Source organism: Myiozetetes cayanensis, unplaced genomic scaffold, assembly GCF_022539395.1.
Source record: "Myiozetetes cayanensis isolate MyiCay16 unplaced genomic scaffold, myiCay2020 scf2-11, whole genome shotgun sequence".
Classification (NCBI taxonomy): domain Eukaryota; kingdom Metazoa; phylum Chordata; class Aves; order Passeriformes; family Tyrannidae; genus Myiozetetes; species Myiozetetes cayanensis.
In genome coordinates, this window is record NW_026087411.1 from 82,959,686 (window position 1) to 82,970,171 (window position 10,486).

At 39.4% G+C, this 10,486-nt stretch overlaps 1 protein-coding gene across 1 annotated transcript in view; it reads right to left on the bottom strand.

Moving 5' to 3' along the window:
• MEI4 (meiotic double-stranded break formation protein 4) overlaps positions 1–10,104 on the bottom strand; it is a 127,535-nt gene extending 117,431 nt beyond the window's left edge. The window contains exons 1-2 of the mRNA XM_050314265.1: positions 10,059–10,104; positions 8,998–9,032 (exon numbers count right to left, since the gene is read on the bottom strand). Coding sequence (XP_050170222.1) covers positions 8,998–9,032; positions 10,059–10,075 — 52 coding nt within the window. The 5' untranslated portion in view covers positions 10,076–10,104. The remainder of the gene's footprint in view (positions 1–8,997; positions 9,033–10,058) is intronic.
• Between the last annotated feature and the right edge of the window lie 382 nt (positions 10,105–10,486).

Consider the following 10,486-nt stretch of genomic DNA (forward strand, 5'->3'; position numbering starts at 1 on the left):
TTTTCAGCAACTGAATACCTAAATATAGATTTAAATACACATGCACAGAAAAGCTCACCAGTCTACAATTATGTAGAACCTAATTCTGCCACTCTTAATGATGAGCAGTAGTAGCTGAATACAGGAGTTATCTTAATAAATAATGTTTGCTTTCAGTATGAATTATACTCTTAGGATCAGCTCCAAAGATATTAAAATCAAAACATCAACAAATATTTATTAAAGCAGAAGAGCATACAGAGAAGCATCTAAATCTTGTGTATTTGTAAATGGACATGTAAGGCAAATGAAAATAAACTTCATCCAAGCTCAAAGGCAAAACTGGCTTTCTTATTGATACAACAAAAGCAATGACTAACAAGCCTCTACTCTGGTCTTTCATTTCTAGAGCATATGTTTCTGAAAGCTTGGCATTACTGAATTGCTCACAAAACACTGACAACCAGAACTTACCAAGGAACAGTTTGCTGGAGTGGGTTTGGGTTTTTTTCTTTCTTTTCTGTATTACTGATGAAATGAGCCTACATCAATGACCCTGCTATCTTGTAATCCTAGATGTGTTACCAGGCAACCATTATATGCAGCAGCACCTGGCCTGCACCCCTCTAAAAATAACCCAAACCTCCCAAATCCTTTCACTCCATGCACTAATGAAAGTGGTATTTTTCTACTGCTACATGCTTACTCAGATACTATCCTTAAAAAATTCAGTGATAAAATGCAAGTTATCCTTTCCTGAAGGAATCTGATCAGTTAACAGGCTCTAACTGCATATACTTATATTTTCATTCAACCATATACTTCAAATAATGCTATAGTTGGAAACTAAAGTAAATTATTTAAAAGCTAGGAACAATGTCAACAAATGTAGCATGGGTCAAAAATGTATGAGCTCTGGATGACTATACCAAAAGATTTATCACAAGTCAAACATACTTTTGTATCTTCAATGCTATACAACTCTGAAAAAATAAATTAGAATCATAGAATCATAGAATGGTTTGGCTTAGAAGGAACCTTAAAGATCATCTGCTTCCAAACCCCACACCATGGGCAGAGACACATCCCAGAACCAGTTGCTCAGAGCCCCATTCAGCCTGGCCTTGAACAGTTCCAGGGATGGGGCATCCACAGCTACTCTGGGCAACCCATTCCAGTATCTCACCACCCTCACAGTAAAGAACTTCTTCCTAATATCTAATCCAAATCTTCCCTCTTTCAGTTGAAAGCCATTCCTCCTTGTTCTATCCCTCCATGGCCTTGTAAAAAGTCCCTCTCCATCTCTCTTACAGGCCTCCTTTAGGTACTGGAAGGCTGCAATGAGGTCTCCATGGAGCCCTCCCTTCTCCAGGCTGAACAGCCTCAACTCTCTCAGCCTGTCTTCGTAGGAGAGGTGCTCCAGCCCTCTGATCATTCCTGTGGCTGAAATTTTTATGTTGGTTTTCTGACCTACCACCAAAAGATGTGTATTTAGCATTTAAACAATGAAAAAATGACAGAGTAATGTTTTCTGTACGGTTTCTTAAGGCAGATGTCATGTACTGATGAACTGAATTTGGTGGATCGAGCCCACAAGTAAGCTGAAGAAGCTGCAAAGGTGTAACTAGTGATGCTAGAAGAAATAGCAACTAATGGTAGGCAACATCCTTTATGTCAGTGCAGGGAGGTTTATATACAAGGAGTACTTTCCAACAAGATTGAAGTCCTGAAGTTAATCACACGTCATCCTAGGTTTCTACAGATAAGCTCTAAAATTTAATGCAGAGGACAAAAAACCCTGTGCAGAGGACACAAAACCTTGACTGTGAGACTTTATACGGATTGGAAGACGAGGTGTAAGAGACTTCTGTGTACACTGTCCATCAAAACCTGAAACCACTGTGCCATTAGCAGCTACCAGCAGTCTCTCTGATGGATTCACAGCTAGTGATAAATCCAGCACAAGCAGAGAGACTGCCACCTTTGCTGGGCAAAAAAACAATCGTAAGACGAGAGCAGCATTGCCATGCATCATGTCTTTTGCACTCTGAGTTGAGCTTTTTTCATGGAAGAGTTTCTAGTTACTGTTCCACTAGGAACTCTTTACTAGCTTGATTTAGGATTAGCAACCAGAAGTTTCTAAATTATATATGAATACGGATTTGCACGGACTTCTGCAAGCCTGAGCAGAGTGTCTTATCACACTACAGAATGGTCTCACTGCTTGATCAGTCACTCTTCTTGATTCTCCCCCCAGCCAGTACCTCAAAGTGTTGGTGGAATTTTACAAGCAACAATGTCCAGCAGCAGCAGCTGAACCCCAGAGCAAGGAATAGCAATGCAGTAATCAGAGTACAGGTTTAACAAAAATCTTCAAGAGAGATAGCAATGATACTTCAGAGGCAGGTAAACACGTCAGTGGAATGGGAAGAGGGAGCTAAACAAATGCCAGTGTACACTTGGAAGGCAATCTGCTTCATGTTAAGTTTAAACTCCAGGGCAGACTATCCGACAAAGAACAAGATTTTTGTTCTCTGAAGAAATTACACAGAAAAAAATAAGAGGAATCACTAGGCACTCAAAGCTGCCACTTTTTAACCTGGTCAGCATTGTCCCACTTTTTCCCCTTGTTAGCACATCCGTTAAGTGGACAGGCTCCTGAGACAGGCATAGACATGAGCAAAAGAGGACATTCACAGAGTGGACTAAGCTTGGGTGGTAAAAGAATGCCCTGGGAAGCAGAGCTCTGCTATGATCCTGGGGTACCCTGAAATATTACAGCTGCTTAGGGAAAAGGAGTTTTGACTGAAAGAACCTGGCATCTGGAAAAACACTGCATCCACTGTGTAGTACAGGAAGTGGAAAAGATGAAAAGTGAGAAAATATATCTTTAGAACAAAAACCCCTAAAACCCTAAAAACATATTTAAAATCAGTATTTTTTTCACAACCAGGAACTATATTTCCTCAGATGTGATTTGTTGTCACTGAGCTCAATGACAACTCCTGATTCTTTTTAAAAGACTAAATGACCCCATGAAGGACTTTCCTGCTCTAATTTTCTATGAATCTGTGACAATATTAGGGGTGAATAGCAAGGCCAGTTCTAAGCATTTTGCAGTTGGTTAGATTTCTTAAAATGTCTTCAGTCAAGCCCCTTTGTCTGGAATTTTTAGATAAGAAGTCATTGAAATTACAGAATGATGAAGACAACAGCAGGGAGATGTATTCCTGAGCTGGGAGATGTATTCCTGAGGTGTTTTATTCATGGTAATACCTCCCTAAAAATTTGAGTCAATGTATGCCAATTGTTATTTACACAACCTTTTATAAGAGAGTTTTTTAACTGGCTAACAGGAATACGTTATGAGATATAATTGAGACAATGGCAAAATTCTTCACAATGACATTTTAATCTATGATAAAAGGCAGATCCTTAATTTTAAATGTTTTTGTGGCTGAACTGGAGATATAGAATTATATGAACCCGGGGCATAAATATAATATTCATTAAATTTCCATTAATTATCCATTAAATTTCTCAGTGGTAATACATAGAAAAACAAAGCATTTACAATGCTGACACAGATTATGTCAGACCACACTAACAGTTAGCATACTGCAATTTAAGTAGTATAGGCAATGAGGACAGTGTTGCATCAGGTTTAACTAAACTTCCTTAGCCTGTTACATGTGTGTTTTACAGTAAGCTCAACTTGATGTTAGTCCCACATAGATAAATCACAAACTATATTCAAGATAAAATAAAGTAGTGTCTTGCTTAGTAAAGGTATGACCCAGCCAGTTCTAGAAGCCAGGACAAAACATAAATTTTCTTGTACCATTGTGTACCACAGTTTGGATTTCTCCCTGAGAAAGGAGGAGTACAGATGATTTCTGTAATGGAAAACCTCTTGTATCCTTCATCAGGTGATCTGATACACTGTCTCTGAGAACAGTAACTAATTTATAGTTTGAAAAAACTAAGTGCATGATGTATAAGAGTCCATAAGTGGCCCATACACACACATACACAAAACATGTGCCGTGCATCCCTCTTTGCTGATCTATTATCTACCTAATTATTGAGCTGAAGATCATCAGCATTATAGCAAGAGTATACATTCATTTGCTTAGTAAATCCACCATCTAATTGTAAATGTTTCTCTAATTTGTAAATTGATATTATTTAGACAAACTCAAATTACCACCAGTGCTAGTTAAATTCCATTTTCTGATAAATTTCAGCCATTCTCTCTTATTAAGCCTCAATAGCTCCATCTCATGCAATCAACTCTTCTGTTCATGGTAAATGACAAAGAGAAGAAACCACTTCTCTCTCTTGTTTGAATCAACTCTGAATATTTCTTGAGGAATTGCTATGTATATAGATATAGATGTACATAGATGTGGAAACTGAGCTGATGTCTCTACTAAATGTTCTTGTGTTAGGCTATGTTTTAGTGTGGACAAACTCTAAGGAACCTGTCTGCCCTTAGCTAAAAGGCAATATAGCTTAATTAAGCAGAGGTCACCATAAGGGACAAAAGAATAAAACTCTTCAGATCCATCACAAGTTTTGTATTTTCATGATGTAAGCCATCAACTAGCTTCAACAGATTGATAGTCTGGTATTTGTTAGATGGTCTGTATTCTTATGAAAGAAGAAAAACTAAGAGAGAATGCAAAAACATGCGCTTCTGAAATACCACACAGATACTAGGTCACATTTTGCCCTGGAGCAATCCCACTGGTTTTGCTAGCAGGGAATCCCCAGATAAAACTCTTAGGGTCTCTCTAAGGAGACAACACTAAACATCTCTGTCTGCTTTCCACAGAGGAGGGAATCTCTGGCAATAAAGCAGCACCCATAAATGGAAAGCCACATCCTCCTTGTTTCCAGGCCCACACTCTTCCTGTGGAGGCACACAGAATCATAAAGCTGAATTTATGAATGTTAATTGTCCAAAAATAGACATATGACAAACTTATTAAGCCATAACTGTCATGTCCAGGAGAAGAAGGCAGAAAAAATAAAGAAAGAGAGGGCAAGGAACTGGGCATAAGGAACAACCAAGTTCAGTGTTTCTAAAAGATAAGACTGTAAACTGTGAAAAAAAAAGAAAAAGGATCCAATTGCTGGATCAAAGAACAAAAAGTTGAGCAGTAAATTAAAGAGATGACAAAGAAGTGTTAATCAGGTAGTGGTGTTAATCATGTGCAGTCACATGAGATAGTATGAACCTGAGTGAGTGAAAATGAATAGTGAAGTGGAACAAACTGAGAAGTCCTGCAGGCCCCATGGGAGGAACCCAGGGTAAAACATAAAAAGGAATAGGTTTTAATGTTGGTTTTTTATCTCTTATTGCACAGATGCTGGTTACAAATGTTGGCTTGTCCATATCAAATCGATTAGAAGTGCCTTGCTGATCTATTCCTCTCTAACCTCAGACTACTTAAGCTTGTGCTTCAAAATTATTAACTACTGCTACATCCTGACTTCCTCCTCCTGCCATGGCCCAAGTTAGAACAATTCATGTGCCATATTTGGCTTCGGTGTTGCAGAGTTCAAAAAAATTGGAATCAGAAATGGGATAAATATCACGATGGGATATTTGGAGACTGGAGATCTGGCACTGGCTGTGGCAGATCTATTCTATTTCTATGCGGCCAAATCTATTCCATTTCTATTCTGAAACAGTCAGATATACAGATGGGACCTATATGTTGTCTGCTATATTAATAGCAGCCATCAATCTTTTGCAGAGCTGTCACGTCATTAAAAGCAGGGAGCATTACACAAAGTAGCATATCAAGAGCTCTTAGAAATGCAGATGAAGAAGTTTAGGACAAACACACAGCTAGTAAATTGCTTTTCACTTTCAGACTCAAATAACTAAACATAATATTTCTAAACAGGCCCAGATTGCCTAACAAACATTCAATTTCAAACCACTATTTCTGAGTTCAAAACATTTCATTAACTGAAATGTTGTCTCCATCAAGTTTGTATTTTCCTCATTCCTCTGGTCTTGTGAAATTATTTATGACTGTCATTAGTCTAAAAGTGAATTAAGCCCTAATAATAAATCAGGCTTTGAAGCACATAGATGAAGCACACATGAGCTATCATGTAGAGAGTCCTCAATTTGGAAGGAAAGCTTGCAGTGAATGGAAGTCAGATCTAACTGTTCACTGTCAATGTGATTTGTTGCTTATCTGCACAGCCAGTTGAAAAAATCTGTGGTGACTTTACTGAAGATACCCTGGGGTTCTGCTTTTCTTCTGCTACCTTCTCTCTAACGGGTCATGCACCAGCCCTGGACCTTGTAAGAATAAACAAACAGACACACATTAAAATACAAACCCACAAAAAATGCACAAACAAACAAAGTTTTCCCCTTGCCCATTTCTCCTGTTTTCCAATGAATTTTCACCTTTCAGTGGATGTGGAGAAGGTGATTCTCTACAATACACCAGCTGTAGACACCACTAAGGAACAAGACAGTTTTAAAAGAAGACACGAGCCAGGAAAACAAGAGTGCAAAAGTTCCATGCAGTTGGTTTAGAGTTATCCCTAAACATATTAAAAGGACCAGGCTTGATTCAAGCCAGTTGAACAAATTCACACAGAGGAAACATTCCAGTGCTTCTCAAAGCCTGGAGATTTGAAAGCCTCGTGTGAGCTATTAAGCATACTAGGATGCACCGGAACTGTGTACAGCCCTGGGGAAGTTGCTGAATACAGATATGTTGACTGTGCCTGGTGCATTTCTCAGAGGGCCCGGAGAGGCCATGGCATGGGTCCTCTGACCTCAGGTGCTGATGCCTTCATCAGGAAGCAGGGCTGGAGGAGCACCCTGCGGAGCCATTTGAAGGGTTCAACACTGTCATTCTGACAGACTATGAAAACCCATGAGCTTTCCTGATGGTGCCAAAGGGCAACGCTTGTGAGAAGATCAGCATTCTCTGTAGTGTGTTGGAGAATTATTCCTATGCTCCAGCCTGTCGTTTCTTACTGCTCTCTTCCTGAGTGGAACAGGAGGAAGAACTGACAACCTGTGAAAAAAAGAAAAAAACCCATGGAGAAATGCACCTGCCTGAGACTTTTTTTTTTTTTTTTTTTTTTTTTGTTGTTTGTTTGTTTTGTTTTGTTTTGTTGTGGGTTTTTTTGTTGTTTTTTGCTTGTTTGTTTGGGGTTTTTTTGTGATTTTTTTGTTTGTTTGTTTGTTTCAGTGGGCCTGCGCTGTTTGCCTTGCCTCGGAAAGCACAGATTGCTCTCTCCAGGATGTCCGTGTCCTCCTTATACCCTTCCTTAACAAGGATATCACAGGTATGATGTCTCTCCTCCTTCTCCAAGAATGTTCCCTGTCCTTCGCAAAATGGATGTGTAGTCTTGCCCAACGTAGCACCCAGTCCCAAACAATACCATCAAATGTGGACAGACCCTCGGACCCTTTGAAGTCTTCCTATGGGTATGGCAAAGCTGCCTTAATTATTTCCTTTCCTTTCCTTTATCTCCTTTCAATGTTTTCACCCAGAAGCAGTTCTGTTGCTGCACCTTCTGAGAAAGCCAGACAGATAATGGACACCCAGGAAACATTTCCAAATAAGGCAGCTGCAGCAAGATGCTTCCATACAAAGGGATTGTATTTGTATTCTCACAAAGCTGGGTGAGGGATATCTTGGATCAGGCCAGGGATGGAAAGAGGAACATAACAGGTGTCCTACTTGGACAGACCAGTGTTTTGTCTATTCCTATTTCTGTTTCTGACAGTGGCAACAGGGAAGGTTGTCAGGAAGAGCATGAGATGTTGACCCCTTCCTGCAGTCCATTCTAGTGTACACTCTGGGGCACCTTCACATGCTCCTAATCCAAGCAGCAGACCGGCTCAAAGTTACTGTTACCTCAGGGGAATGAGACTCAAGATTGAGAGCAAAGCATCTCTGACTGCAGCCAGTTGACCTGTCCCAGGGAGCTGTCCACTAAGCCACCTACAACTCCCCCTTCCACTGCACCTAGAAGACATCTGTTTCTGCCTCCATTTGCAGTATTACACAGAGTTAGTTAATCATCCATCAGTGTGGCAAACATAAGTAAGGCTGTATAACCAACATAGCCATGTCCCAGATGTTTCCCAGAGTGGCTGACTGGGAGAGGCAGAAGTGAAGAAGGAAACACGCTTCCCTAGACACAGCCTGTGCTGTGCATGCTCTCCAAGCTCCTCTCTGCTGTTAAGTCACGTCCCTGTTTTTGACGTAGGCTACACTCACATGTGTAGCTAACCAGCTACCCTGGCTGAGCTGGAGAGTGCTCAAGTGATGTCGGTTTGCTTTAGGCTCCAAAGAGCCACATATGTCTATTACGAGAACTCACACAACTAAAAGGATTCACTGCTGAGGAGCTAGATGTAGCTTTCCAGTACTTCAACTCTCTGTTGGTGTTGGATACATTTGGCATACACTGGCTGGGTCTTTTCAATCCCTTGAAAAGCAATATCACGTTTGACCTCTTGATAAGGCCAAAGTGGTGTGAAGCAGCAAGGCTGCAGAAAGGGACTTTGGCTGCTGTTACTTATAAACACCTTTATACCATGCCCTTGTAAAGCTGACTCCAACATGCTGACTTCTTAGATTGAAATAGGAACTTTTTCTTCCCAAAGGACAAGCACAGACACTAGGATTAGTATAGGGTTTATTATCCTTGTCTTTCATCTGAAAAGAAGGAACAAAACTTCCTTTTTTGGACAACTGCTTTTTAACATGTCTGTTTTGCTCTGTGTCATAACTAATGTGCAAACCTTAAGGCTTACAACAGTAGCTGTGTGTAAAACTACCTCTGTTCGTTAAGAGACTGACCTGTGTTCTATTAATATTTATAGATTTAAATTTTTAATACACAACAATTCTGCATTATTGAATAGGTGACTTCCTGCATTTTAATGGTTATGGAGTAGGAGTGGGTTCTTTGTAGTTAACACTGCAATAAATTTTTCATGATTAAATAAAAAGTTCTTACCTCTAACTTCCTCAAACAAAATCCTCTTGGACAACCTGTTGGTGCAATGGGGAAGAATTCTTTTAAGAGTTATATGACATTATGTATTTGTGGCAGATTTTCTTATGGGATTTAGATTTACAACACATAAGGATTTTCTATATCTGAAAGTACTTAATGAGTTTCTTTTAAAAGTTGCTCAATTATTCAAACCCCAACATTATTTGGGGTTATTTATTACATTTTGGAAGCAACTGGATTCTTGTTTGTAAAATTGACCTTCATGTTTTAGTAAATGCATATAGACAAAATAAGAGATTAAAAATGTTCACTTGAGCTGGCATCTTGGACTAGGACTGGGATGTAGATTCAGGCTTCCATTCATTTATTTTGAGAATACTTTAATAGCTGCATTGCAAAGAACTTCTGTTTTGAAGAACCATGTGGGATTTCAAGACTGTTGTGAATTAGTGTTTTAAGTTGCTAAAAGAATCACTGGCAAAGGTATCAGCAAAAGCAGATTTAATATAGAAGTGAAGGCATGACAAAGTTTGTTGGCAAAGTTCACTCTAATACTTATAGGTGGTTAAAGCACACAGAGAAAAATCAGACTGAAATCTAAGATCAATCAATCTAAAACTAAAATCAACCTCAAATTATTTACATGGAGGCTGGGGATGGAAAAAGGATAAGGATGGGAAAGGGTTAAGATGAACTTAAGAAATAAGATGACCTCCTGTTAAGTTGCAAGGTTCAGAGTAGACTCCCTTGCCAAACTTAGCCCTAGACTTGACCAACACTATAGGGCTAAAGGTTTTAACAGCATGTAATCTTAACAGCACTTAGTTGGCAGACTACTTAAAATAATTTCAACAAATTAACAAAAGATTCTTTTAGAATTTGCTATTGCAAAACAGTAACTCACTTATAGGCCCAACTTATATTTATCTAATATTTATGAATTTAAGAGAGCAACATTTATAGTACATTTGCTATAGCATATTCACACTCACACAGACCTAAAGGATATTGTACAAGGTATACCTGTAAAAAATTTACCTCTAATTCAGTGAAGTACTCACACTGAATGCCTTTGCATCTTCTCAAGGTGCAAGGGGAGTGGGGGTATCGGCCCAGGCTCTGTCGTTGGTGTTCGGTGGCAGTCCTCCAAGTATAGCAAATTTGAGTGTTTGTTAGCTCTGAGAGGCCCTACTCAGAGGGAGATTGCTGATTGCAGCCCTCTGTGGTCCAGGAGAGCTCAAAGTGTCTCACTGCTGTTTAGAGGGTGACAAGAGAGTTGGCTTTAGTCATAGTAATTTTCCATTCTGGATGCAATATGGGTTGGTAACTTTTTTTTGGAAGTTCAATAACAAAAATGTTTTTCCATTTGGGTTGCCAGTCAGACAAGAAAAATAAGTTTCCAAGACTGCTGTTTAAAAAACAGGACCTTGTTAGACAGCAGTAGTTCCTGGGAGCAGACAGTGTTTCTGATAAGCTCGAGAGGAACTCA